The sequence below is a fragment of the Perissodus microlepis genome, chromosome 6 (assembly GCF_051167445.1).
Source record: "Perissodus microlepis isolate ML-2025 ecotype Zambia chromosome 6, ASM5116744v1, whole genome shotgun sequence".
NCBI lineage: Eukaryota > Metazoa > Chordata > Actinopteri > Cichliformes > Cichlidae > Perissodus > Perissodus microlepis.
The window spans coordinates 422,501-449,840 of record NC_140466.1 but is presented as its reverse complement, the minus strand read 5'-3'; the positions used below and the strand labels follow the sequence as shown (position 1 = coordinate 449,840).

Genomic DNA, 27,340 nt, shown 5'->3' with positions numbered 1-27,340 from the left:
AAGGCTGTCCCAATTCGTCAACTCCTTCAAATGTGGCCGACAAATGCGTCCTTCATTTCCCCGAATTTGAAGGATGGGTCGGGTGTGTCCTTCGTGGCCCACCATATCCCAGAATTCATAGCGCGGCCCAGCCAATTCCAGTTTCCAACAATGGCGGCCGTTGCTAAGTTTTAAAATTACTCTTATTAATCTTTCTGGGTCACAAAATAAACTTTTAACGTATTTTCAGGTGAGAAAGAAGCTGTGCAAACTTCAAATATCTGCTCGGTTTATCAAGATATCACATATTTGTAAAAGTGCTTCGACGTTTTCAGAGACGTCTGTTAGACCACCCGCTCGGTAGCTGACCGGGGGTTTCAATGGTCACTCAACCCGGCGAGAGCAGCGGACTCCCGGCTTCATCCTTTTCAGACCCCCGCTGTCTTTCGCTACTCAGATTAAACATGATATATGAGTCACTTAGCTTAAAAATGTTATTGTTGGGCTTTTTTCTGTTTTATTTGTTCGTGAGTAAATCAGTTTGGCTGAGATTAAAGTTATTATCTTAGATTAGATTAAATAAAACTTTATTAATCCCCCGGGTGGTTTTCACATAGCTGAATAACGTCGAACAGAAAACTGATTAAACAGAAGTGTGAGACGGTCGAGAGTTTACTCCAGTGTGCTGTTATATTTTAGACAGCAAGGAGCAGACGGCCGAGTTTATTAAACTCCACCGAGACAGCGGTGACGCTAATCTGAAGGCTGGACCGTCCCATTTCACAGCCTCGCACTTCTGACCGTCTCGGTCTTCGAAGGACCCGGCCCACGTAGACCACGAAGCCCGGGTCCTCAGGAGGATGCGGCTGACGTTTTGGGACACAGACTCCTCCCCTCCTGCCGCACCTGAACCAGCTGAGTGACCGTCATGGATCGAGCTCCATCTGCTGATTCCAGTCTGTTGATATTTTAATCACATTCATGTTTACAGCTGTTTGCAGATGTTGGACTTTGAAATCAGAGCCGCCTAAACGTTAAATATGAAGTTTAGATTTTACTCCATCTGCCTCCACCTCCAAACCTTCAGTTTCACTCCTGCTGCTCTCCTGTCACACTCGTCTCCACCCGCTCCACCCTGCCTCACCTCTCTGTGGATGACGTCTTCTACAGCTGAGGGGTAAAAGCTATAATACCCGTGGTGAGCATGCTCAGATATGACTGGCCCGACTTGATCGGCCAATCAGGCGTGAGAAGATCTGAGCTGAATTCAATTGTTTCATAGGTGGAGGTGTGAATGGGTGTTAATCACCTGCCGATGGTTGGTTGTGTAGGCCTCCACCTCAGAGGTGGAATAAACTGCCATTTCCACTCCAAAGAGTCACATAATGACAGTCGAGTCAACGACTCTCAGGACCGCCTCAAAGGTCATGACCTCACTAAGTGTCACGTACCAGGGACTCCCCCTGAGTTGGATGCAAGATGAAGCATCCGGGCCTCCCTCCACCCACAGGCAGGAGGAGGACGTGGCAATGTTAGATAAAGGTGGCCTCAGGTGTGACAGCTCAAGTTCTAAGTGCCCGGCGTGGTCATGTGACCACTTTCACAGCTTTTGACTCAGGCATGGCGGAGGAGGAGGAGCGGTTCACAGAGCATGCTCCCTCCATGTTTGCATGTTCGTGCTGTGACCCCTTTTATACAGTTTATACGTAGCTCAGGACCGCAGCTTTAGCAGGTTCAGCTCCGTGATCACAGGGTTCCCTCACAGCGCTGCAGTTCACACGCTGCTGTGCGTCACGCTCTGTCTCATTACACGTTTCCGGTTAACGCACCTGTGTCAGGGCGGAGCCAAAGGTCAGCTGTGATTCCCAGACAGATAAAGGGTTAATAAACGATCACTATTCATATCGGGCTGCTAGTGCTGGCAGTGGCCTGCGCTGAGATTTAGCTGAACTCCGGCTGATTCTGACCAGTCACATCAGTCCGTTTCACTCCGAGCCACACCTGAGCAGCACGTCACGGTTCTGAGGGCAGCCCGCGGCTGGCGGTCACTAGGGGGTGCTGTGGAGCTGTGCTGATATCACACGTATGCCTGACAAACCGTCCGGTGTGCAGTTTGTGGAGCACATTAAACTCCGAGGGAACGGATGTGTGCAGCTTCCGTGTTTCTATTAATAGATGCACAATATTAAAATAATAAATATTCCAGAGATGAAGGTGACAGTTTTGATTTTGTGGCAGTGAGGTTCAAAGGTTATGGAGCTCAGGTGGGGGCAGCGGTCACTGAAACCTGGGCCTGTTTCATTTTCTCTCTGTAATCTGAGCTGGTTTCTACTATAATAAATAGAAGCAGCAGCTTTTCTATTCATACTTAATGAACGTACGGCTCAGTGCTGCTCTCACCCGTATGTAACCATCACCTCCAACACCAGAATGTCTGTGAAGGTTCTCAGTCATCCAGGTCATCCAGGGGTCCTTTTGTCCCTCTGTGGGGGGAAACTCCCACTAGGTTTAAATCTGGGACTCTCCACCATTTGACCTTAGAACTGAAGAAGCTTCTCAGCTGAGAGGTGAAACGTCTTCAAGCAACTTAAAGAAGTCCAGACGCTTTTCTTTCCAAGCTCCTTAGACCAACACCGGAATACTGCGCCTCACCTGCCAAGGAGCAGCAGGTGGCTCACCTGTGGAAACCTACGTGAACCAAACCATCAGGTAAACTGTGTGTGACAGAGTTTGAAGCAACGTTTAAAATTCTCTCCTGGGAGTGAAACAAACACGTGCATAAGGCCCAAAGTGCTGCTGTTCACAGCTGTCAGCACAGACTCTGTTTGTCTCTGTGAGGCAGTAAATCGGACCCTAAATGTTCCTCCGGCTTTAAAATTCCCGCCTCTGTGGTGCAGGATATTTACACAGGCTGTTCTCGTTTATATGACCTCCACCAAACAACAGAACACGCCGAGACAGAGTACGATGCGCGTTTGTGGTCTTCTTCTTCTTCTTCCAGTTTAACGGCAGCTTGCATCCATCGAAGTTGCATTACTGCCACCCTCTGGTGTTACTTAGACTGCACTTAGCTCTTTAAATCCTCTTAAACAACCCCGTTCTTCTCAGAAACCGAAGAACCACTCCTTTCCGTTCATGACATCCTAGCCAGTCAACCACCTTTTCAAACCTGAGTTCCCCCCGATTCCCAATTCTACCCTCATCATTCCCCTGTGGTTATCATACCTTCTGCAGTTAAGAAATACATGTTTCCCTAACACCACACCAACGCGTTTGTAGTCCGTCTGCTCGTTGTAGTTTCAACACGGCGGACATCCTCACACCGTCAAGGAGAGAGAGTGTGAGGTCGTTCCACTTCTCTTTTCCTAAGTCCTCAGCAGGAGGTGAGGAAAGGAGACAGGAGATACTTCACAACACACTAACACACCTTGCGAGTGTGACACAGGGAGGACAGGTGAGGTCCTGGTTCTCACCTAAAGAAGAAACAAACGAACATTTTTGGCTTTTTTTCTTTGGTTCTTTGACGCGAGTCTGCGTGTGTGTCACACACTCTGGCCGGTGGGGGCGGTGCAGCTCAGGTGAGCGTAGAAGAAGAAGAAGACCTTAGCCGCCGTTAGCCGGAGCTGAGACAGCGTGATGTCCGCGGTCTCTAAGGTGGTCCTGGGAGTGTCCGTGGTTCTGACCGTGAGCACCGTGGCTGCGGTGCACCTCAAACAGGCCTGGGACAGAGAGGTAAGCCGGGCCGGGGCAAGCCGGGCTAACATCTAGCCTGCGTGTGCCGGAGCGGGTCACGGGGGCTAACGAGGCTAACGCTAAAGCACAGGTGGTGGTTAAACTCAATTGAACGGACACAGGTGACGTCACGCAGACGTTAAGAGTAATAATAAATAAACACGATAATGACGATAAACAGCAGCCAACAACCGCTTCCTCCAACGCTTTTCAAAATAAAAGACTCAGATGGCAGGTAAACAATGAGTCCTTACATTTATGGCTCAGTTAGCTAATCAGGCGTTATCTGAGTTAACTTTAGCTCAGGTGAGTGCAGAACACGTGACTGACAGAACTGCAGTGGGGTCAGATTTTTCATTTCTGATTCTGTGACGCTTACAGGTGTGCCTTTATTTTGGAGGTGCGTTTTCTGTCGTGTGACCTCTGTGAGGTCACGAGTCCTGCTGTTAAATAACAAAGAAACAGAAAATCACACACCTGGGTTTAAGGTGTTCGCACCATGAGAACAAAGCTTCGAAGCTGCTGGAGGCATCTCACCTGTGACACCTGTTTCAGTAATCAGTGATCAATAATAATCACTTTCTCCAGCGCCTTACAAGAAACCCAAGAATGCTTCGCAACACAAGTCAAAAAGGTCAAAGGTTTAAGTTTGTGTGTTTAAGTTGAAGTGAAGCTCCTATGGGAGAGACTCCACCTTTGAGGGTTCTGTTGCAAGGGACAGAAAGCAGACCGGACTGTGTCTGAGACTGTGTACAGGTGCTGAGGGGCGGAGCACTGAGGGATTAATGAGTGAGAAGCAGGATCTGTAAGTGAACCAGTGGAGATTCATGAGGGCGGGGCTCACATGTCCCCAGAGCGTGATCAACGATGAGTGGTCTTTGTGTTTGTCGTGCAGCGCCTGCGTGAGGGCGTGGTCAGGGATCTGGAACGGCTCGAGCGCAGGAAAGAGAACCTGCGGATGCTGGAGGAGCAGCGGCTGCTGACCCGACAGCTGGAGGAGGAGAGACGCCGCAGGGAGGCCAGGCTCCACCCACAGGACACCTGAAAAAAGGTAAACACTCTCGTGGACCTACGCTATCGCGTTCCCGAGTCTCCTTACGACTGGGTCACCTGTAATGTTTCTGCTCTTGCGTAGATTGCAGCGGTCACCTGCCCAGGTGTGCCGTACCTGAAGCAGGATGATGGACAGCAGTGGCGAGCAGCTGGTGGGAGGGGAGGACGAGGCAGCCTGCACGTCGGCGTCGGACGGTCTGGAAGAGGGGGAGGTGGAGGGCGAGACGCTGCTGATTGTTGAGTCGGAGGACCAGGGCTCTGTGGACCTGTCACATGACCAGAGCGGCGACTCCCTGACCAGTGACGTGGGCGAGGACACCGACGGGGGGTGGGCCGGCGAGGACATGTCCTTCTACTGCGACCGCTGCCACAAGTGGATCCCCGCAGGTGAGCTGGCCAATCGCAGCGCTCCGTTTCTGACGTGACCGACGTCACTACCTTCTTCAGTAGGTGGCGCTACCTGCTGCCGAGCAATCTGAAAATGTGACATCAGCAGACCGCATGCCACCGATTGGCTGGTCAGGTGTGTCATTCTGTGAGTCATGAGAGCGAGTCTTTCGGGAAAATTGAAACCTGCGGCCCACCGAGCAGGAGGCACGCCATCGCCTCGGCGTCCTGCTTTGTTCTCGTTCATGTCGCGCACAAGTGATGTCACAGGATGCTCGGCCTTGTTGCTATAACAACCCAACGCAATCAAGTCTGTGGGTTCCCGGCGACACCACAGTTGTAGCTACGGGGTAGGACGATATGCTGAGAGCGTTATGGTGGGAGCAAAAGTGATCCAGACGCTCCGCTGTGTTCGTGCTCCCACCGCGTGCCGGCCGGTCCGTCTCACATGGCGCTCATTAAAGCTGTCACGCGAATCAACGGTCGTACCCGCTGAACCTCTGCGCGCGGTAGCTTCCTCCACATGGCCCCACCTTCAGGCACGAGCTCCTCCTCGCGTGTGCACGAACGCCGTTTAGCCCAGCTCCAGAACACGGCGTGAGCGTGCTCTCGGTTAAGTGTCACATGACGCGATGGACAATCACATGATATGAGCCCTAATGTGACCTCTGACCGTGCTGTAAGCAGGTATGAGAGTAAAGGTGAGGTCTGATGTGGTGTGGGTGGAGCCAGACAGGAAGCTGTTAGTCCAGCTCACCTGCAGCTTCATCAGTTGAGAGCAGGCACTGGTGGTAACCTAGGAGACCCCCAGCAGGTGTGCAGCAGCAGCTGACTCTGTACCTGTGATCGTCCTCAGCTCAGCTCCGCGGCGAGCAGCCGAGCTACCTGAAGGGAGACAACTTCTTCAAATTCGTCTGCTCCGACTGCTCCGAAGATGGCAAGGAGAGCTTTGAGAGGATGAGGCTCACCTGGCAGCAGGTAGGACTTTAGCCCCGCCCACACACACACAGACACACACCTCAGATACGCGGCGTGCTGACGGCGGCTTCTTCCTGCGACAGGTGGTGATGTTGGCCATGTACAACCTGTCTCTGGAGGGGACGGGCCGGCAGGGCTATTTCAGGTGGAAAGAGGACATCTGCGCTTTCATTGGTCGACACTGGAACTTCCTGCTGGGCTCGAGGTCGGTCGCAGACGGACAATAAAGTTTTGCTCTCCATCGATAACGTGCCGGCGCTCACGTTCGTGTTGCACTCTTCTTTGCAGGAAGAAGACGTCCACCTGGTGGAGCACGGTAGCGGGCTGCCTGTCGGTCGGAAGCCCCGCCTTCTTCCGCTCCGGAGCGCAGGAGTTCGGTGAGCCTGGCTGGTGGAAGCTGGTCCACAACCGACCTCCGACCCTGCGACCAGAAGTGGACAAATCCGTGACAAAGACTAAAGGTAAGCCGCGATCGAACGCTGGCTCCCAACTGGACGGTGTCTGTTGACCTCTGACCTTAGACGCCATTTACCCACAGCGTCCAAACCCGTGCTGGACCCGATTATCACCGTGGAGGGTCTGCGCAAACGCGGGGCGCGGAACCCCGTGGAGAACGCCATGCAGCTGAAGGAGAAACGCTCGCGCACTCAGGAGGCCAAAGAAATCCGGCGGGCCCAGAAGGAGGCGGCGGGCGGATACACGGACCGTAGCGCCGCCTCCACGCCTGTCAAACTGGGTGGAGGCCGTGGTGCAGGTGGTGGGCGGCGCCCAGATCTGGTCCTGGAGAAGGGCGAGGTCATTGACTTCTCTTCGCTCAGCTCCTCAGACAGAACGCCACTCACCAGCCCGACGCCATCGCCTTCACCTGACTTTTCTGCCCCGGGAACGCCAGCCTCGCATTCGGCGACGCCCAGCCTGCTGTCGGAGGCAGACCTTATCCCTGACGCCATGCCGCCACAGGCGTTGTTCCACGGTGAGGTAACACCTGATTGGTGCAGGGTCATGTGGTTTTATGTGATGTAAGCGCTGATGGCGTGTTCTGCTTCCTCCAACTCAGATGACGAGGAGATGGAGGCGGAGGGGATGATCGACCCGGGAACCGAGTACATCCCGCCTGCCAGTGCCAACCTGGGCACCCGCAAGAAGCTCCGCCCACCACCGCCTCACATCAAACGTGAAGCAGAGAGCGAGGAAGACGAAGGCCGTGAGCACGACTTTGAAGAACCCGTAGGACAAAGTGAAGACACCCCGCTGTCCGCAGGCGGCGGTGGCGGGGGACCTGAGCGCAGAAGGACGACTCATCCGGAGAACACTGCCGGCAACGCCCAGAGCCCTCGCTACGCCGCTCTCAGTCTGTACGAGGAGAGGATGCTGCTGCGAAGGCTGGACGCTTGCCCGCTCGCGTTGGCCGTCACGCCGCAGGCTAAACGCCTCCACAGGAAGTTGCTGGTTCGCCAGATAAAACGACAGAGGAGGCACCCCCTGCTGGACATCGACCGAGTGGTCAGCGCCACCCTCAGCCTGGTGGGAGGGATCTATGGCGCCCAGGAGGCGGGAGCACAAATCGGCGGCGGTGTGAAAGGGAAGTACTGTACCAGCAGCCAGGAGCTACGGATTCTCGATCGCTTCCAGGTAACGCACACACTTCCTGTCCGTCCACGTGACGCGTCCACGTGACGCGCCCGCGTGCACCAGTCACTGCAGCTGATGCAGCGTTCACACTGTTCGCTTCACCTGTCCGTGTTTTACAGACCGGCGTCTCCGGCAGGCGAGGCGTCCAGCAGCCGTCCGTGTCCTTCTGGCATCGTCTGATGGGAGCCGAAGGAAGCCTGGAGCAGACCATCAGGAGCCCCTACACCTCCCGCCTCCTCAAACCGTACATCAGGTAAACCTCCGGGTCAGAGCCACACCTGTGGTCGGAGAGTCCTCTGAGCTTCCTGCGAGGTGGAGGTCTGTGCGATATGACCAAAACCTCATATCCCGATATCAGAATTCTGTCGTCCGATAACGATATAAATCACAAAAATGTAACATTTTCTGTAAAGTCTGTGAATCTCGGGCAGCTCGACTTGCGTGAAGTGTTTCCAGCTGCGCGTCATGTAGCTGGAGTCGAGTGTTTTAACGATGCATGAAACGATATATTTTTAGACATAAGTTGTAACGGCGCCGTTTTCTTTGTATTTCTTACACGGCGTGCTGCGGGGAACAGCCTGTTCTAACGTTGGAGTCCAAGTTATTTTTTAGCACCTGGCGTCTTTTTTACTTCTCATCCGTAAATAATCTGCATCTTTCACGTGATTCAGTTTATTTTGAAAAGTCTCAACAGGATCTTGAGCTTTATTGTGAAAGGTTTATGTGGAACATAAACAAGCGGACACGCGATGGTCTTATCATCGTTGTTGCTAACGACAACGCATAAAAACAGGCGCTTGTGCGTCCGTAGTGTGGTGATATTAAATATAAGAGAAAGAGAGAACTTTAGGAAATCAATAATAACTACAGTGACATCAGAACGTGAGAAAATATTGTTGTAAACAGTTTATTTTGCGACACCACGAAACAAACGATAGACGTTTTTATATCGTTATATGGAACAGCCCGATGGAGGTCCACACCTGCGTTCTCCATTTTTCTTTTCTTTTGTCTAGGCGGGACTACGAGAGCCGTCCGCCGAAGCTCCGGCTGCTGGCCGAGATCCGAGCGTACCCGCACAGGAAGGAGCCGGGCTGGGCACCTGAACCCGACGCTCCTATCGACTACTGCTACGTCCGTCCAAACCACATCCCCTCCGTCAACGCTATGTGTCACGACAGCTTCTGGCCAGGTAGCACGCTTGCCCGTTACGCCCCGTGGCGCCGTCCGGCCGTGGCTCAGACCTCCGTCTGCTCCTCCCACAGGTGTGGATCTATCCGAGTGCCTGCAGTACCCTGACTTCAGCGTGGTCGTCCTTTACAAGAAGGTGGTGGTGGGCTTCGGCTTCATGGTGCCGGACGTGAAGTACAACGAGGCCTACATCTCCTTCCTGCTCGTCCACCCGGAGTGGAGGCGAGCCGGCATCGGGACCTTCATGATTTACCACCTGATCCAGGTGCGACTGCAGGTGGGCGGGTCAGGGGCGTCCGTGCTGCTGCGACCATCCTAACGTGTGTGTTTGTGCGTGTTTCAGACGTGTATGGGGAAGGACGTGACGCTGCACGTGTCGGCCAGCAACCCCGCCATGCTGCTGTACCAGAAGTTCGGTTTCAAGGCCGAGGAGTACATCCTGGACTTTTATGATAAATATTACCCCGTGGACAGCGCAGAGTGCCGCCACGCCTTCTTTCTGCGACTGCGGCGCTGAGCCCCGTCCCCAGCTGATCTGCACCTGAGGCAGGTGTGCAGCTGTCAGTGCTGTGAGGAACATCTGGGACTGTGTGTGTGCTGCTGTTTGTGTTTCTGAGGTATTAAAACCAAAGTGCTGAAGCTCCGCCTGCTCTCGCCTCCTTTACACTCGATCGCCCTCCATCCTAACCACTCGCTGCCGTCTGCCATCAGCACGCTGCTGGGAGCGAGCAGGACAGGCAGGAACTGTTACTCTGCACATTTCAAATCCAGGTGTGCTCTCGCGCCACGCGGCGTGCACGCAGACGTTAACAGCGCTTCAATTAGAGCACCAAGTTTCAAGTGTTACTGTCATGTACAGATAAACAGAGCAGCCACATTTACCCATAATGAAATTCTTTGGCTCGTGCTCCTCAGCTTTACATGAGCATATAGAGAGTGTGCAGAAAATAGCAGAAACAATAATGAAAAAGAGAAAAGGATTAAATATTTAGAGAATTTATGACAAGTTGGTTTTTACAGGCTGTGCAAAACTTGTGCAATGAGCATGTAAATGGCATTAGTTGAAGTGACAGTGTGCAGAGTCCTGTAATCGTAGTGAGTGTGTAATGGTGTGTATACTGTCAGCAGTTCAAAAGCCTGATAGCTTGTGGGTAAAAACTGTCTTTGCATCTGGTAGTGCGGGTCTGGATGCTCCTGAACCGCCTGCTGGATGTGTGAAAAGTCTGTGGCCAGGATCTGCTGCGTCTTCCTCATGCAGCGCTGTCTGCACAGATCCTGCATGGCTGCCAGTTCAGTCCTGGTGATGCGCTGATCTCACCGCCCTCTGCAGAGCTTTGCGGTGCAGAGCGTTACAGCTGCCGTACCAGGCGGTGATGCAGCCAGTCAGAATACTTTTAATGGTGCATCGTTAGGTTGTTAGTATTCTGGGGTTCATGCTGAATCTTCTCAGGCGCCGCAGGAAGAAGACCCGCTGTCTTGCTGCTCTTGTGATGACACCAACATGGTGTGACCAGCTCAGATCCTCGCTGATGTTGATGCCCAGGAATCTGAATCGGCTGACTCTCTCCACTTCTGCTCCTTCGATGTGGATGGGGGTGTGGCCTCCTCTCCTGTAATCCACGACGAGCTGGTTTTACCAGCATTTATACATGTGCACAAACATATTTCAAACTAAGAATTACTGAAGCGAATTCATGCTTTCATCGCCCGATCTGAGCCGGCACACTGGACGTCAGTCGTAAGATAATCTAAATCTAATTTGGCATCTTAATGTAAAGTAAAATAATCATAACGTGCTTTACTGTAAGTTTACCTTTAAATCCATTTTACTTAAAGAGGCTTTTTCTCACTGGAGGATGTACATACATATCACATTCATATTAATTACAAGGCACTTTGTTTGGCAACCCCCCCCCATGCAGAAAGATGTGAACACCTATCCTGCACATGCTCAGTTCATCGGGGTCAGACAGCCTGGTGTCAGATGTGAAGGTGACACCTGGTTTATTTCCAGAGCCACCAGCAGGGGGAGCTGCAGGAAACAGATTTCTGGACACTTTAAATCTGACACGTGATTGTGTGCAGGGTATTTGCCATTGTGTTTATGTTGTTGATGCAGTGTAACTAGTTAATAATAACAACAAAACCCAACAATCATATGACCCCCTATGAGCAAGCACTTTGGTGACAGTGGGAAGGAAAAATTCCCCTTTAACAGGAAGAAACCTCCGGCAGTAGAAACCTCAGTAGTGCACACAGCTGATGGAGCAGTTTTTATCAACAGTAGCTAACCTCCACCCGGCTGGCTGTCCGAGCTGAGGCAGTCACAGTCTGGAGGGCTCAGAGAGCCGTCTCGACTCTTCGCGTTTAGCCAAGTTTCTGTCACCAGAAGAAACTCCAGATATCGAGAGGTGAAGAAGTCATTCAGTCTTATCTGTTAGTGACCGGCCGTGAACCAGAGCAGCCTGCTTCAAACAGGTCACAGGCCGGATGGGATACACAACCCCGGGGATGAAGGCTCCGCCCTCCCTCTGCTGAGGCTGACAGGGACATGTGGAGCTCAGGTACGATCCCCCTGGCGAGGAACCACCTGAGGTCCAGGACCACAAGAACGCAGCCATGCCTCATTAGACAAGGACTAAACTTTACCAACACACCAGCCCATTTCACTGTCTGTGGTTCAGGTCTGTGGTTGTGGAATCATGCTGCCAGTGTCACCTGTGCAGGTGTTCAGTAAATGTTGTATGGGTGGTGTTCATGGTTAGCTTTGTCAGACTGTTAGACAGTAAGCTGTGACTGAAACATACCTGGAGGATGAGTGTGGACTGTGCTTGTACCTGATGAAGGTCAGTCTGAAGCGCTGGGTCGCCCCCTGCAGGCAGCAGCAGTACACAGAAAGGTCTCAAACCTTAAACCATTCTGTAATTTCCAGCTGGGGGCGACTGCCCAGAGGTCTGATCGAATTAAAGTCTGTGAGAAAATGCATGAACACTTTTCCAGATCAGCTGAGGAGACCATATGTCACAGTTTAGAAATGTTCCTTAAATGAAAGAAACAGGAACGAGACAGATTTTACATGTGAGTCGAGGCCCAGAGAAGAATCAGATATTTGACTTAACAGAAAGAAGCAAGAACCTGACTGACTTCAGATTGTAGTCCAGGATGAGCTACGATCGTTGTCTCGGTCTGGTTTGTGTTTAAAACAAGGTAGTTGTTAGAAAGCCAATCAGAAACCTGAGTTGAGCACTAGACTAGGGTGGACAGCGACTCCAGCTGAGCAGGCTGACACATGCAGCTGAATGTCATCAGCATAGAAATGATAAGAAATGACTGAATGATGCCAGCTAATGGAAGCATGTAGAAAGAAAATAATAATGGACCCAAAACTGAACCCTGTGGAACCCCGCAGGTTAGGGGGGCGACGTTAGAGGTGAACCTGTCAGTCCTGACAGTAAAGCTCCTGTCTGATAAGTAGGAAGAAAACCAGGTAAGGCGGAGCCAGATATATGCGCCAAAACCTGTTAGCCTGTTAGCGTTTTTATGGTCAATGCTATCGAAGGATGCGCTGAGACAAAGCAAAACGATCGCAGAACAATTCCTGCATCAGAACCCATCAACAGATCCTAGAGACCCGGTCTCAGTGGAAGCCGGACTGAAAGGGTCAAACATCTGTAATCTGCATGTCTGCGCTGACAGGAAGTGATGTCACTTTCTGAGCTGTACACATCACTTCACGTTCAGACCAATCAGAAAAAAATCAGCTTCATCTTGAGTTCATGATTCCCAGTTTGCCCAGTAAGTCCAGTCCAGTCTGAGACGCCAGCAGAGACGCCAGCAGAGACGCCATGCTGCCGCAGCCCGAGCTCGCCGCCACATCATACGCCGTCTGACCCGCAGCGTTCCTCCGCCTCACGTTGGCCTTACAGCTGAAACCAGGGACAGAGAGGATGATGTCATTATGACAAGTGGGAGGAGCAACAACTGCAGGTACTGTGCTGCATTCAGTAGCAACTTGGAACTTTCAATCTCAGTCAGACCCGGCACACTGTTGCCAGACCAACCGTCTCACTTTCATTCCAGATCTAAGAAGCTTTGACTCTGAAACACACCTGCAGGCGGCCGTGTTTACACAGAGACACTGAATGCAGCATTTAACTCAGACTCACCTGAGCAGGACCTCAGCACACGGCACACCTGCAGACCCCAGTGCTGCAGCTTCATGCAGAGCAGTGTTCTTCATCCTGAGGAGGAGGAGGAGTGTCACCACACACGAGCATCACAGGGTCTAAATAATGGAAGCTAGTAGCTACAAGGACCAATCAGAGGGCTCCAACAGCACCTCATCCAGAATCTGAAGCAACCAGTGTGCAGGCAAGTTTCAGGTAAGTACAGTGAAGTGGGCGGAGTCTATGGGATGTTGTTATGATGAATGAAGACGTTGAAGGTGATCTGCTTGATCCACGAGTCTGAGAACCGTCAGCCAATCAGAATCATGCATGAAATCAGCTGATAATAAATCAATTTGTTGATCAATTATTAAGTCATGTACTAACAGAGACTTGGAGGAGAGAGACCTAATATTTAATAATCCACATTTCACTGTTTTACTCTTTGGTTCAGATGTGGATACTGTATTGTTCTTTCTTTTTGATTGTTTATGTTTAAGTTGTTTGTTGCTGGTTTTTAGTTTGTTTTTTGTCTTTTTGGAAGCTGACACAGTCTCTATGGAGATGGGTTTTTGGGGGGGTAGCAGGAGGAGAGAAGCTGCAGAGAGGCGTGTAAGACTGCAACTCTGCTTCCTGGTCCCAACTCTGGATAGTCATATTTTGGGGGGTTTAATAAATTTGTCCATATTTCTAGAAATGAGAGCTGCTCCATCCAAAGTGGGATGGATGCCGTCTCTCCTAACAAGACCAGGTTTCCTCCAGAAGGTTTGCCAATTATCTATGAAGCCCACATCGTTTCTGGGACACCACTCAGACAGCCAGCAGTTTAAGGAGAACATGCGGCTAAACATGTCACTCCTGGTCTGATTGGGGAGGGGACCAGAGAAAACTACAGAGTCCCACATTGTTTTGGCAAAGTTACACACCGATTCAATATTGATTTTAGTGACCTCCGACTGGTGTAACCGGGTGTCATTACTGACGTGAATTATGATTTTACTGAATTTACGTTTACCCTCGCCAGCAGATTCCGGTTTGGGGTTGCTGCTCTGGTACTGGGGGCGGGCCCTCAGTAGACACACCTGTGGGATCACGTGAGCTCCCGTGTCACCTTGTTCTAGCTGTAAAAAAAAAATAAAAATAAAAACCTGGTCTTACCGTCCAGACTGTTGGTCGACGTCGGCGCCTCGCTGCACCAAAACAGGTAGGACGTCATGGTGACCATTTACCACGGCAACTGCCAAGGCGTGTAGGCCATCGCTCCGGCAGCAGGAAGGGTCCGCCCCCTGGCGAACAACCGCACACACAAATGTAAAGCGTGTCAGGTGACCCTGAGCAGGCTGTCGGTTGCACGCAGAGGCTGGTACCTGGTCCAGGAGCTGCTGGATGACGCCGACCTCACCTCGACCCGGACCCAGCTCCGTCAGCAGCTGAACGTCCTTCACCTGCAGCCAGACAGCCAATCAGAGAGGAGCATGAACAGGTACAATCAGCGAGGAAGTGAACTCAGCTGTGGGCGGAATTTCTCACCGGCGGTTTGGGCGTCAGGTAAGGTTTGGAGGGTGGAGTCGAGAGCTGGTCACTTCCTGTCCGACACCAAAATAAAAGCACAGATCGATCAGCAGCTTCTGATTGGCTGATGTAAATGAAAAATCAATCACACTTTCTCTCGATTGAACATGGCACACGCACACATACGCATGTACACTGACACAGACCTACACTCATCCCCCCTCCTTCCAAGCTCGTGTCTTCCATGTTGTGAAATGTGATGATTCCTGTGCTGAGCTGTATCTCCCTGTTGGAGCTCAGTCTGGGGGGGTCTTTTTCCTCCTCGTCTTTCCTCGTGTTGCTAACTGACGTACTGATTATCAGCTCAGCTCAGGTGTAATGATACAACATAAAGAGGTCCCGCCCCTTTCACACTCTGTTCTGACTGGCCAACACCAGAGCACTCCCCAGCAGGTATCTGACCAATAACATGCCTGCTGGTTAATCGGACCAACACAGGTCTAAGTCTGAGGTCGGTTTAGGTGAAATCCGAGGAATCTAATTGGCTGAAATGTTGAGCTGAATGTCTGTGTGTCACATGGGCTCTCACCTGTCCACCCTGTTCGCTCTGCAACGCTGCTCAGAGTCTTGGTCCAGCTGGCGAGCTCAAATCCTCCACCTGGAGATCCCATGTCGTCATCGTCAGCACCCACCTGAGACCACACCCCACTCGTTAAACTCGTTAAATAAGCACGATGTTCTACGCTCAGCCCACCTGTACCAAACACACCTGTTTTTCTTTAAGCTCGGCTGCTGCAAAGCTGACGGTCAGACTGACCTCATGGCGATCCTCCTGAATCACCGCAGAGACCATCTGCAAGGAAACACAACAGGAAGTGACCTTCCTTCACCTGCTCATGTAAAACCACCTTCTGATTTAACACACGGCGATGTCACTGCTGGACAGGTGAAGGGCGTGTGAGGTGTGATTTACCCGGCCCAGACGAGGCTCTCCCAGCAGCGCCCTGAAGGGGGCGTTGTTCTGGGCATAGCTCCTCAGGTGAGCGCATATGTGATCCAGCTGCTTCCTCCAGTAACCTGAACATGACAGGTGTCACACACGGAACAACGCCTCTGTAACCCCGCCCCCGACACTGAGACTGTGAGTTGGGTTTTACCTCGTCCCGGGCTGATGGCGGTGAGCGGTGGGTGGCGGTCGCTCTGCACCTGCTTCCTGAGGAGCTGTAGCGCTCTGTGCTGCTCCTTCCTCTGCAGCTCAGTGCCTGATGGGTAATAGAGTCCTACAGTCTGTGTGCACTGATCCACAGTGGGTGTGGCGATCTTCACACTTCGCGGAGGGTGCAAAGAGGCAGTGGCCCGCCAGGTGGCGCCACAGGCAGTCTGCACTCCCACCTGCACACAAAAGGAGGGAGCTGACTGGCTGGAATCGAAGGAAACACGTGGAAGGCGTGATGTCAACATACCTGGCGGTTGGCGGCGCCCTTGACCGATCGTGTGATGTCACCGCAGGATCCGAGTGGGACCGGTGCTTCCAGGAAGATGCCGCAGGCGGTGCAGTAGGAAGCGTACGGGTGTGCACTTGCTCCACAACGCTGACACGTCACACAGCGGGCAGCGTGGGCGGGCTGAAAACACACAGTGTCACTACAAATCCCACAATGCCTCACTCCACACTGCTTTAGGTGTCAGGTGTGCGTTCACCTTGGAGCCGCACCAGTCGCAGAATCTCGCGTCGCTCCGGTTTAAACGTTTACATCTGGTGCAGGACAACATCCTGGTGTGCGCTCCTGGGTCAGAGGGCACAGCGCTCCTGGCTCCGCCCACCTGAAGCCATGAGGAGTAAAGAGAGCGTAAACTGTCTGTAGGTGAGGCTGTACAGGTGTGGTCAGCAGCTGCTTACCTGCTGCAAGCGGCTCTCGCAGGTCAGACAGCTGAAGGCGTCAGCCGGATTCCCACTTCCACAGCAGACACACATCACATGACCCTGCATCCATCACAGGTAAACACCAGGGTGTGTGTGTGTGTGTGTGTGTCTGTGTGTCTGCGTGTGTGTGTGTCTGTGCGTGTCTGTCTGCGTGTCTGTGCGTGTCTGTCTGCGTGTCTGTGCGTGTCTGTCTGCGTGTCTGTGCGTGTCTGTCTGCGTGTGTGTGTACCTGCAGAGTGATGCCTGCCCGTGGCTGCAGCTGTTGATCGATGGCAGCTTCACACACCAAGCAGCTGTGTGTGTTGGCGGGGACTAGAGCCCCACAGAACACACACAGCAACATCTGACACACACACACACAGATTCAATGTCAGGTGTTCAGCTGGACGTGGCAATGCTCTTACAGGTGAGTGCATGCAGTACCTGTCCTCCCTCAGCAGGTGGCAGCCTGTGACCGGGCAGCAGAGGAAGCGCCGCTCCACACTGAGCGCAGAACTGAGCGAACGGGTCGGAGGGGCGGCGATGCAGACAGCGAGCACACCTGGATGCACAGAAACTGTTGCTTCATCTGGTTTACACTGTGAAGCCAAAAGTATGTGGACACACCTGCACACCTGGGCAATGTCTTAATGAGTGGAAATCAATCAAACTGAATGTATTTATTTAAAAAAAGAAAGAAAATGTTTTCCTCATTTTCCTTCTTCTTGGGACGTTCACCGGCTCTGTTTGATGAGCCGTCCACAAACTTTTGGCTCTGATGGAGGGCTGTACCGTGTGCTCGTACCACAGGAAGTTGGTGTCTCGCTGCACTCGTGTCGTCTCCGTGCTCTTCAGCTGCCTCAGGTCACCTGACTCCCTAAAAACCGCAGGCTGGGAGCGCTGAGATGAGGCGAGCTGGGCGCCGATCTCAGAGCCATGACGACCGTTCAGAAAACGAGGGCCTGACTGAAGGGAGTGATTTCCCATCATCCTTGGCTCTGGACACAGGAAACAGGAAGTGTGAAGCTCTGTGATTGGTCAGATGAAGAGAAAGAGCAGGTTTACCCCCCACCGCCCAAGGTTAAGGGGGAGTTCTTCATTTCGACTGTCTGCCCACACAGTATCCTCTGATTGGTTAGTTTTCTCTGTAATGTTGGACGTCTTTACCTGTCAGTACGGTAAGACTTGAGGTGCCTGTTGTAATGTACCGTATTATGAATAAAGTTGAATTTAACTGAACACACCTGAGGTCTCAGCAAGAAAGGATGTTCCTTCAGGCGGTGGCTGGAAGGTAAAGGAAGCATTTCTGTGAATCATCAGGTCTGTGCAGGGGCAGCTGGGAAATATGGTCTGCAGCAGGCAGGTGCGCGATTACCTGCAGGAGGTCGTCCATAGGATCCACAGAGAAAACCTTGGTCACTATGGAGCTCTCTCTGCCGTCACTGCAGACAAACATAAACTTTATTGATCTACACTGTGAAAACATCTGCTGCCGGTACACACTGATGTCAGGTGACCACTCACCTGGTGACAGCCACCGCTCGGACTGTCACCCGGCCTGCAAGCAGCAGGATGGGCTGGCTGTACTTCCTGCTGCTGCCTGCTGCTCCATGATGCCCCGCCCCCGGCTTTGAACCATCCAGAGTGTAAAAGATCAGAACACCTGCAGAATCTGCACAGACACACCTGTCACATGACCTGCTGGATGGATGGATGCTGGGTGGATGAGCAGACGGTTGGTGTTCTACCTGACTGCATGGACACAGGTGTGCTCGTGTCGATGTGGTTCTTGGCTCGATGAGTCTGCAGGTGGATGATGGGAATGATGAGCGGAGCTGACACTGCCCCTGCTGCCATGACAACAACCGTCTGCCAACCAATCAGTTAGTCAATAAATCAGTTGTTCGGTTCCCTTTCAGACTCAGTAAGACGTCCTCGCCGGCTTTGTCCCAACATACAGTTTCACTCATTCATGTTTTTACTCAGTTACTTCTGCTGAGTAACCTCATACTGTCTCATGCATCTGTAAAATACATGGATGGAGCTGAATCTGTGTCACAGCACAGAGAACAAACCAAAGAACCGACCGCCTGCTGCACAGAGCAGAGAACCTCACATCATAACAACAGGTGCGATAATGAACCCTCTGTACACAGAAGCCGGGCGACCAACACGCAGCACGCGTTGGTCGCTCTAGCATCGGTCCATGAAGCGAGGCAGGAGCCTGATGGATACGAACTCCCAGAGCGGTGTCCGACAGGAGGGCGGGGATGTCGACGTGCACCTGGGCCGCATAGGTGGTGGCTCATGTTCCTGTAGCTTTATTCTGTAGTACAGAATTCACCTGCTTGCTGCTACTACTGCACATTCACCTAATGTATAAACTATATATATAATGTTCTTCCTCTCCCCCCCCCCCATTTTTGCACATGTCGAGGAGCGTGTCAGGTTACATTTCACTGTGTGTTATACTTGTATAACTATGCATGTGACAAATAAAGAACCTTGAACCTTTACGGCGGTTTGCAAACACCTCCGTCAGATTTCAGGCTCTGCAGTTCTCAGCAGCTCAGTGCGGCCACATCAATCGAACCGCTTTGGAGTGATTCCCCCTCTGAACAGTCCTGATCCAGAACCTTTACTTGGAAGAACAAAGCCAGTGCTGACCCACTGCCAGGCGCTGCAGCCTTTCCTGGAGGCTGGTCGCCATCCTCTGAGCTAGACCCGGCAGATGCTTGCCCGACTCTTTGTGTTGTTTGTTAAAATGATCTATCATTCATAAAAAGAGTGTAAAGTTCTAGCTGATCCACCACATTAATTTAATTTTAACATGTCGTGTAGCTTTCTGGATGTTATCCTCATTGGGCTACATACTTATTTATCATACAGACTATACAACACTGAAAATCTAAATTCACGTTTTAAGTAACTGAGATGTTTCATTATTTGGTCTAAAGCCAATTAAACAGACTATGTATATATCCACATGTATGCACTGCATTTGATGTATTTAACCACATTTAATACATATTACAGAATGAAACACCTGTGGAAAGAAACGGCTTTGATTTTGCCACCTCATCTGATTTCCATGCCACCCTAAGAACATGTCTTTAGATCCGCCCCTGCTCCCAGTGACCGTCTGTCTGTCTTCTCATCTGTCGTCTCCAAACATCGCAGCGGGTCTCACAGCCATCTACATCAGGCCTGACACTCGTCTCCACCACCCGTGACCCAGTGGGACATGTAAGTTACTGGTGTGAGTCCTCTCCTCTGAGAGGACTGAGGTGTTAACATCTCAGGTTTCTGGGAGGGTTTCCTGTTTTCCTGAAGGTTTACCTGAACAAAGCCTGTGATTGGTCCCCGTGTCTTTACCGTCTCTTTGTTAGTTTGACTGAAGCTGCTCTTATTTTCACTGTTTTTTTCTGAGCCTTTGATTGGGGCCGGTTCTGGTTCGATGAGCTGCGTATGGCCGGGACACGCCGGTAAGTAAAAACAAACAGAGACAGTGTTCTTACCTGGATGAAGGCCCAGGTGATCAACGGGACTGCTGCCGAGTTTACCGGAGTGTCACCATAGCAACGGGCTCTGTCTGCGGGGACGCTTGTTTTAAACGCCTAAACGACAGAGGTGGGCGGTGCTGCCAGTTGTAGTACCCGCCCACCTCTGCGTGCTGCGCAGTTTGAAACGTACCCTTTAAAGTTTACATTGAATTTAAAAACACAAAAAGGAGGAATGGTGAAAAATGACCGTAAAATTTAAAGTCATATATTTCTATATATGATATATTTTATAAATCACCGGGACAAGCTGCTGTACGTCATCGTCACGGGAACAGAGGCCGCCGGCCTAATACTGAAAAAGACCAGTCAAAGAAATTTATTTTTAAAATAAAATTAACCAAAGAAAGAAAGAAAGAAATACTGTGACACAGTGAGGCCGGGTATCTATGCTTAAACACAAACAAAAGGTCGGGATCTGACCGCGGTGTGTTTTTTTAATCAGGCGGATTTCAGGACGCTTCCGGTCGCTTGGGACACGGAAGGACCCCAGCGTGTGCTCGCAGTCAGTCACAATATTAGCTCACAGGCTAACTTAGTAACAGCCCCGCGCAGGCAGGAAGCGCTGGAGATGGCTGAGGTGAAGGTGAAGAAGGAGACGAACCTGTCGGACCCCGTGGAGGTCGAGAACAGGTGAGGGGAGGAGCGGGGCCGGCGGGCCGCTCTGTCCGCGCACCGGACTCCGGACGAATACTGTCGCAATATTCGCCTGTACGGTTCTGCTCGCGCACACAGCGCCTGCGTGCAGGTCATGAACGCGCGTTCACACTGCGCCGGACTGCTGGTCACTTCGGCGTTAATCAGAGTCATCAGCTGGCGTCGCACGACCAACATCTGGACATGTTCTGGTCTTTAATGGCGCCTCTGAGCTAAAGTTTGTGCCTGCTGGTCTTCATGTGCAGCCTGAGCAGCCGAGACACAGCAGGCGCAGAAAACGATTAAAACTCAGAGTTTAAACAGAGAAACAGGTTTACTGTGATTTTTACCTGGTGTGTGTGTGTGTGTGTGTTTCAGGATCAAAGAGCTGTGTCAGCAGTTCCCTCAAGGTATCACGGACCAGGTGATTCAGAACGACATGCCTCACCTGGAGCCACAGCAGAGAGCCATGGCCATCAACAAGCTGCTCTCATTGGTCAGTCTGATGATGTTACTCACCTCCAGAGCGTGAGGAGAATGGCGCTCTATTTTACTCTGTGTGCTGAGCGGGCAGCAGGTTGATGAGGTGGTGTTTGTTTCAGGGTCAGCTGGACCTGCTGAGGAACAGTGCAGGTCTCCTGTACAGACTGAAGGACTCACAGAGCACCAGGTAAACACACACACAGGTGTAGGAGTGTGCTTCCTGTCAGGTGATTGCTGGTGTCTGAGCTGCTTCCTGTCTGTTCTGTCTCAGTAAAATGAAGGGCTCAGACAACCAGGAGAAGCTGGTCTATCAGATCATCGAGGATGCAGGAAACAAAGGTAACTGAGTACTTCCTGTCCCCGTTTGGCTCGCTGCCATGGCGCGCCGTGACGTCTGCATCTCTCTGCAGGAATCTGGAGCCGAGACATCCGCTTCAAGAGCAACCTGCCTCTGACCGAGATCAACAAGATCCTGAAGAACCTGGAGAGCAAGAAGCTCATCAAAGCTGTGAAGTCTGTGGCCGTGAGTCCGTCACGATCAATAATCGGCTGTATCAGCCTTATCGCTGATCAATAATCAATAACAGCTGCTGAAAGAGTAAATGTTTATTTAAATATGTGCAGAAAAATCAGCTTAAAATGTGGAAAAATTAAAAAACTTTAAATTCTAATTATATATATTTTACAGATGTTTACGACAAACATCTGTAAAATATGTAAATCAGCAAAAATATGGAAACTATAAAACAGTTTGGAAATGAACACATATAAGTAAATAAAAATTAAAGACGCGACGTCTCCGTGTGTTTCCTGTAAACAAACGCTGACGGTGATGATGTCATACTTCCTCTCCGCTGGCGTGTTTGTGCAGGCGTCGAAGAAGAAGGTGTACATGCTGTACAACCTGCAGCCCGACCGCTCTGTGACGGGCGGCGCCTGGTACAGCGACCAGGACTTTGAGTCCGAGTTCGTGGAGGTTCTCAACCAGCAGTGCTTCAAGTTCCTGCAGAGCAAGGTACAAAAAACTTTATTTCATTGTCCAAATGGCGCCCAGCAGGAGGAGGCAGAGCGGCGCTCTGAGGCAGTAATAGGGCGGGGCGGCCCTCTTTCCTGTCTCAGAGCTGTGTGAACCGTCATGTGACCCTCGTTGTGTTTCCTGCGTCGAGGCGGAGGCGGCGCGGGACAGCAAGCAGAGTCCGATGGTTCAGAGGAACAGCTCCTTCGCCACGTCGCACGAAGTCTGGAAGTACATCTGCGAGCTGGGCATCAGCAAGGTGACGTCACACCTCAGACGCACCAATCACAGCACAGCGTTAACCTGCAGACAGCTCCACACACACACATTAGAAACACATTAGAAGCAGCTGGGCGCAGATGCTCAGGCAGGTGAGCGTTACCTGAGGAGGCGGGAGCGTAGACTTTATACCTCATCCTGCGTGTAAACAGTCCCCTGGACTCAGGCCAATGACCCGGGTCCAGGTGTTTAAGGCGGGGTTTAGTTGATCTTTGGCCAATCTGCTTTCCTGGTCAGGTGAATGAAAGCGACCATGAGACGAGGTGAAAGGGCGGGGTCGACAGCACGGACCTATTTATCTGTGCGTGTGAATCTGGTGTGTGTGCTTTCCTCAGGTGGACCTGTCTATGGACGACATTGAGACCATCCTGAACACGCTCATCTACGACGGGAAGGTGGAGATGACCGTGATCGCCGCCAAGGAGGGCACGGTGGGCAGCGTGGACGGGCAGATGAAGCTGTACCGCAGCGTGAACGCAATCATCCAGCCCACCGGCCTCGTCAAGACGCCCTGTGGACTCTGCCCGGTAACGCGCTGCGCCCACATATACCCAGGGCCGCTCTCAGGGCACCCGAACTCATCCCGTCTCCTCTCCGCAGGTGTTCGACGACTGCCACGAGGGCGGAGAGATCTCGCCATCCAACTGCATCTACATGAGCGAGTGGTTGGACTTCTGAAGCCACGGCACGCGTTTCTCTGTGATGGAAGCTTCACTTCCTGTTCGTCGCAGACGTGAAGAAGCTGGCGGCCTTAGTTCCTGTGACGATGGCGTGCAGCAGTGTGTCCCGGTTCTGGTTCTGGAGGCGGAACGTTTGTTTTCTGGAGCTGCTTCAATGTTTCTGTTTGACATCGTTAATCTTTGGGGTCGTCTTATTGGTCCCGTCATGGTCACATGGTCTCAGATGTTTCGGTATAATGCCGCTCCCACCTGCAGACGCTCTGTAGTACAACCGCATTTGTGTGTGTGTGTGTGTGTGTGTGTGTGTGTGTGTGTGTGTGTGTGTGAGAGAGAGAGAGAGAGAGCTCCAGTGTCCTGATTATAAAATGATTTAGAAGGAAAATAATTTTTCTTTGTTGGAACCAGTTTTTGACCACCAGGTGGAGCTGTGGCTGCTATGCCGGGAGGCAAACACCTGCAGCCAATCAGAGCCGTTTCTGGTTGTTTGAGCTGAAGGGAACATGTGGACGTTTTGGCCCTGGCTGCTGGTTTCAGGGACGAGGCGGGGGAAACGGCCCTGAGCGCGGGCTGTCAGGTCGTGTCTCTGGGAGGGAGAGCAGGGGTCACATTGGCCTGGACCTCCTCAGTTCTGGTTCTGAAGAGCACCAGAGGACTCTGATGAGGCGCTCTGACACTCAGTCTGTTCTGTGATTATTTTGGTCCACGAGTGTCGTGATTTGGTGTATGAATAAAGTGGGTGGAGACTTAGCCGTGTGGCGTTTACTGTCTGTCTCTGCGTGGTTTTCTTTGAATCTCTGAGGAGGTCACGGAGCTCCTCTCAGCCTGTGGGAGCGCTAATGGGCCTCACGGTGAATCGATGTGGAGACGGTCAGCGCTCAGATTATCTCTCTTATTGTCTGATGCACTGTGTGTTTGTCCAATCGCAGCCCTCTCTAGGCCACCATGTTTTCCATTAGATGCCATTAAGCTCCATCAGGCCGTAATGGGCTCGGCGCTGACTGTCAGCACGGATCATGTTACACAACATGTTTCATATCTGATATATTCATAGCTCAGCGAGAGACGCTGTGAAGGAGGAGTCCAAATACTGCATTACCCATGAGCCTCAGCTGCCAGTAACTGTCACAGACCGTGTTATTCACATAATGTCATTAAAATGCTCCAGAAGACTCCAGCAGGACAAACGTGGACCAGAGGTGCAGTTCAGGTGATGCTGCACCTGTCAGTCACAGAGGCCACGCCCCTAACATTGCAAACAGGTGCATGGTTGCATGATTTGGTACAGGTGTGAAGGTAGAAATTCTCTGCATCAGCCGTAAACGTGCCGTTAATATGGGAGTCTATGAGGACTGACTCACTGCTGCCTCTGCTGCACACTAGAGGAACTGCAGGCTTGGAGGGTTCTGTGTTTCATTCATTTATTATAAACTACAAAGTTTAATGTGTGTAACGTGAATACATGCAGAGATTTATTAGAGCACGTGTCATAAAAACTGTAAAACACGGATATTTAACAGGATGTGTCATCGTTTATTTAGCAAATGTTTTTATCCTCATTAAAACTCATGTTTGTGTTCGGGACTCCTGTCAGAAAGTAATGTGGCCTCTTAATCAGTAATAACAACAATAATAGTAACAATTACAATATTAGTAATAATAATAAATAACAGTAATAACAACAATAATAGTAACAATTACAATATTAGTAATAATAATAAATAACAGTAATAACAACAATAATAGTAACTGTCTGTGGAATAAAGAGCCTCCGACTCGGATCAACTGAAGCTGCTGCTGCTCGCTGCGGCCTGCAGGGGGCGCTCTGCAGGCGGACCCGAAGCCCAGAATCAGACCCGAACCCTCTGTGCGGGGGGGAGGGGGAGGGGGCAGTGCGGATTCTTTCCCGTCATCCCCTGCGGCAGCAGCAGGAGCAGCAGCCCCCGCCACCTCCTCTGTGCTCTCCGGTCTGCAGACTCTTCCTCACCTCCGCTGAAGTTTGGAGTGTCGCTCCGACCCTGAGCAGGTAAGCAGCGTCCTGGTCTCTACTGTCTCTATTGTGTCTCTACTGTGGCTGCGATTGAAGAGAGGCGCTCCGGAGCCTCGGCTCCTCCATAACTTCGCTCCGCGTCGGCGGGGAGCGGCTCCGAGATCCCTCCCGGAGGCTCTGGAGCCGCTCCCCGCCGACGCGCGGCCCGCGCCGCGGTGCTCCTCCGCCCGCGTGTCCGCGGCTCGTCCCCGCCAGCAGCCATTAGTAAGGATGGATGAGAATAACGGTGCGCCATGAGAGGAGACAAACAGGCGTGGCCGCGGAGGAGGAGGAGGTGAGGAGTGTATCCGTCCCGGACAATAACAGCTCCTTTCAGCGGGAGCTCAGCGGGGCCGAGCCCGCCGAGAGCCGCCGCTCCGACCGGAGAAAGTGCTGGAAAACAGCGGCGGGAGGCCCAGAAACCGGACACAGCTCCTCAGAGTTCCCATCAGGTTCTGCTCAGCGTGACCGGTTCTGTTTGTGTTTGCCTCTCTCTCTCACACACACACACACACACACACACACACACACACAGGACATGTAAATAAAACACAACGTTTCCCAAACCTTCACAGAACGTCCTTCAACCCAAACCGGAACATTAAAGATCATTGAGGGCTCATATGGGAACACTTGGGTTCTCATCCCAGCGTTCCCAAACCGTTTGTCAGGGTCACAGTTCCCTTATAGGTATGTCCATGAAATGTTCCCTAAAGGTTCTCCTCTAACAGGAAGCCAGTGAACCAGCAGTTTTTGGTTGTGTGAACGTTTTGGGAATGTTTTTCTGACGTTAGGAGCATCCCAACACTGCAGAGCTGGGATCCAGCATCCCATAAATTCGTTTGGGACATGTTCTTTAAGGTCCCTGCGTGGTTGGAGTTACCTCCACGTTCCCTGAAAGCTCCTCCATAAAGGAAAATGTCCTGGTTTAGAAATTAGAGCCGTCTGTGTTTATGTGAACAAACTCATTTAGAAGGACAGGAGCAACCCCCGGTGTTCCCGTAACGCTTCGCTTCCTTTCCCTGAATGTTGCCTGAATGTTCTAATGGCTGCAACTTTTATAAGTGGAACTAATGAGACAGGAAGTGATGGATGGCGTTCTCGGGGTTCTGGTTTAAATATTTACGTGGTTTGTTTTCTGCTGATCGATCAGCTGATCGTTTAGGGAATGTTCTTCAAACGTAAACAGAACCTTCGGTGAGGCGTTCCTGGCCCGGTTTACTAACCTCCGTAAAGGTTCTGGTTAGTTCACTGATAACACTGCAGCAATGCTCCTTAGAGGTTCCTGGAACTTCAGTTCTCTGGTGGTTCTGTTCTCCCCCCACAAACCAAAGAACCGGTTGGGCCTGGTCCTGGTTCTGCACAGTGAAGACTTCACTGCCCGACGAAGCTCTGTGGAGACTTCCGGCGTGTTTGTTGTTCACTCTCGCCGTAGAAAGCCCGGCGTGTCGGACACAGAGTCTGATGGATGTTTGTGTGCGCCTGCTGAGAGCGGCGAGCTGTTTCCTGTTGCCGGGCGGGGTCGGCGCTCCAGGAAATGAGGCTGTTTGTGTGCTGAGTAAATTCAATAACTCCTCCCTGCTCGTGCGCAGCGGCGAGCTCGCTTACAAACACACCTGCAGACGCCAGTGAGGTGAAGCGTGGCCTCCTCAGTGTTCTGTGATCACTTTGACTTCAGCTCGCTGCGGCCCCTTGCGTCACCCGGTGATCTGCGTCAGACCTGAGCGGGTGAGGGATTCCTCCTCTTCCTTCATCTCCTCAGCACTGAGGAGACGCAGGAAGCTTACGTATAACATCAGTTTTAATAAATGACGACTGATCACAAATACACGCGCTGTCACGGCTGATCGGCGTGTCTCCATGTTGGTGGCTGAATCGAGTTTTTGGGCTCTGCTGCACCTGCGAGGCCCACTGGGGGCAGCACTGAGTCGGACGCTCGGTTTGGAGACTCTTCTGTGGTTTTCGGTTGTCGCTCCTCTGTCGTCATGTCATCGTACTAAAAAAACAGGAGGAGGAGCTAAAATGTGGAGACGCTCTTGACACTTTCTTGGGCAGAGCAGCGTCGTGGCGTGAGCCAGCTGCTGCCTCAGACAGGTGACACACACCTGTTGCTCCCATGGAGGGCCCC

The 27,340-nt window shown here is 51.8% G+C and overlaps 5 protein-coding genes across 9 annotated transcripts in view; 4 read left to right on the top strand and 1 right to left on the bottom strand.

Moving 5' to 3' along the window:
• The first annotated feature begins 3,309 nt into the window (after window positions 1-3,309).
• On the top strand, window positions 3,310-4,756 carry pet117 (PET117 cytochrome c oxidase chaperone). Its single transcript, XM_084929884.1, has 2 exons — window positions 3,310-3,711; window positions 4,607-4,756. The coding sequence occupies exons 1-2, from the start codon at window positions 3,616-3,618 to the stop codon at window positions 4,754-4,756; spliced, it is 246 nt and encodes an 81-aa protein (XP_084786010.1). The 5' UTR covers window positions 3,310-3,615.
• A 133-nt stretch (window positions 4,757-4,889) lies between these two features.
• kat14 (lysine acetyltransferase 14) lies at window positions 4,890-9,591 on the top strand. Its single transcript, XM_084929796.1, has 10 exons — window positions 4,890-5,151; window positions 6,008-6,129; window positions 6,213-6,334; window positions 6,418-6,590; window positions 6,668-7,102; window positions 7,187-7,761; window positions 7,881-8,014; window positions 8,778-8,953; window positions 9,027-9,217; window positions 9,296-9,591. The coding sequence occupies exons 1-10, from the start codon at window positions 4,890-4,892 to the stop codon at window positions 9,467-9,469; spliced, it is 2,364 nt and encodes a 787-aa protein (XP_084785922.1). The 3' UTR covers window positions 9,470-9,591.
• A 341-nt stretch (window positions 9,592-9,932) lies between these two features.
• Window positions 9,933-20,162, bottom strand: dzank1 (double zinc ribbon and ankyrin repeat domains 1). Of its 2 annotated transcripts, XM_084929805.1 has the most exons (20): window positions 20,052-20,162; window positions 18,282-18,336; window positions 18,058-18,205; window positions 17,909-17,975; window positions 17,778-17,817; window positions 17,339-17,531; window positions 16,978-17,095; window positions 16,784-16,897; window positions 16,531-16,614; window positions 16,332-16,454; window positions 16,094-16,255; window positions 15,788-16,022; window positions 15,604-15,707; window positions 15,400-15,483; window positions 15,220-15,322; window positions 14,649-14,704; window positions 14,486-14,563; window positions 14,277-14,404; window positions 13,119-13,193; window positions 9,933-12,878 (listed from the first exon to the last, which is right to left on the bottom strand). In XM_084929805.1, exons 2-20 carry the CDS (start codon window positions 18,289-18,291, stop codon window positions 12,716-12,718), a joined length of 2,085 nt encoding a protein of 694 aa, XP_084785931.1. In that variant the 5' UTR covers window positions 18,292-18,336; window positions 20,052-20,162; the 3' UTR covers window positions 9,933-12,715. The 2 variants fall into 2 exon arrangements, with proteins under 2 accessions (XP_084785931.1, XP_084785930.1); XM_084929804.1 differs by lacking the exon at window positions 20,052-20,162 and having other exon boundaries at window positions 18,282-18,390.
• On the top strand, window positions 19,682-23,933 carry polr3f (polymerase (RNA) III (DNA directed) polypeptide F). Of its 2 annotated transcripts, none has more exons than XM_084929849.1 (9): window positions 19,682-19,779; window positions 21,108-21,225; window positions 21,332-21,399; window positions 21,484-21,551; window positions 21,623-21,735; window positions 22,084-22,227; window positions 22,379-22,486; window positions 22,842-23,033; window positions 23,107-23,933. In XM_084929849.1, coding segments are annotated over exons 1-9 (891 nt in total). In that variant the 5' UTR covers window positions 19,682-19,777; the 3' UTR covers window positions 23,185-23,933. The 2 variants fall into 2 exon arrangements, with proteins under 2 accessions (XP_084785975.1, XP_084785974.1); XM_084929848.1 differs by lacking the exon at window positions 19,682-19,779 and adding an exon at window positions 20,629-20,726.
• Window positions 23,934-25,033: 1,100 nt separating this feature from the next.
• LOC146384706 (spectrin beta chain, non-erythrocytic 1-like) overlaps window positions 25,034-27,340 on the top strand; it is a 31,803-nt gene continuing 29,496 nt past the window's right edge. For 2 of the 3 annotated variants that reach the window (XM_084929753.1, XM_084929754.1), the window contains exon 1: window positions 25,034-25,209. The gene's annotated coding sequence lies outside the window, so the exon portion shown is untranslated. Of the gene's footprint in view, window positions 25,210-25,424; window positions 25,665-27,340 lie in introns of those variants that run through there. The other variant, XM_084929755.1, reaches the window with a different exon arrangement.

Bases quoted from the DNA above. Each gene is read 5' to 3' on its own strand.
- pet117 (XM_084929884.1), top strand. From the start codon at position 3,616: ATGTCCGCGGTCTCTAAGGTGGTCCTGGGAGTGTCCGTGGTTCTGACC. The intron at 3,712-4,606 runs GTAAGCCGGGCC...TTTGTCGTGCAG, and splicing joins AACAGGCCTGGGACAGAGAG to CGCCTGCGTGAGGGCGTGGT.
- kat14 (XM_084929796.1), top strand. From the start codon at position 4,890: ATGATGGACAGCAGTGGCGAGCAGCTGGTGGGAGGGGAGGACGAGGCA. The intron at 5,152-6,007 runs GTGAGCTGGCCA...GATCGTCCTCAG, and splicing joins CCACAAGTGGATCCCCGCAG to CTCAGCTCCGCGGCGAGCAG. The intron at 8,954-9,026 runs GTAGCACGCTTG...CTCCTCCCACAG, and splicing joins TCACGACAGCTTCTGGCCAG to GTGTGGATCTATCCGAGTGC.
- dzank1 (XM_084929804.1), bottom strand. From the start codon at position 18,390: ATGGCAGCAGGGGCAGTGTCAGCTCCGCTCATCATTCCCATCATCCAC. The intron at 16,256-16,331 runs GTGAACGCACAC...GTGTGTTTTCAG, and splicing joins GCGACTGGTGCGGCTCCAAG to CCCGCCCACGCTGCCCGCTG. The intron at 12,879-13,118 runs GTGAGTCTGAGT...CCCTGGTTTCAG, and splicing joins TGTGCTGAGGTCCTGCTCAG to CTGTAAGGCCAACGTGAGGC.
- polr3f (XM_084929848.1), top strand. From the start codon at position 20,665: ATGGCTGAGGTGAAGGTGAAGAAGGAGACGAACCTGTCGGACCCCGTG. The intron at 21,736-22,083 runs GTGAGTCCGTCA...GTGTTTGTGCAG, and splicing joins AAGCTGTGAAGTCTGTGGCC to GCGTCGAAGAAGAAGGTGTA. The intron at 22,228-22,378 runs GTACAAAAAACT...TCCTGCGTCGAG, and splicing joins TCAAGTTCCTGCAGAGCAAG to GCGGAGGCGGCGCGGGACAG.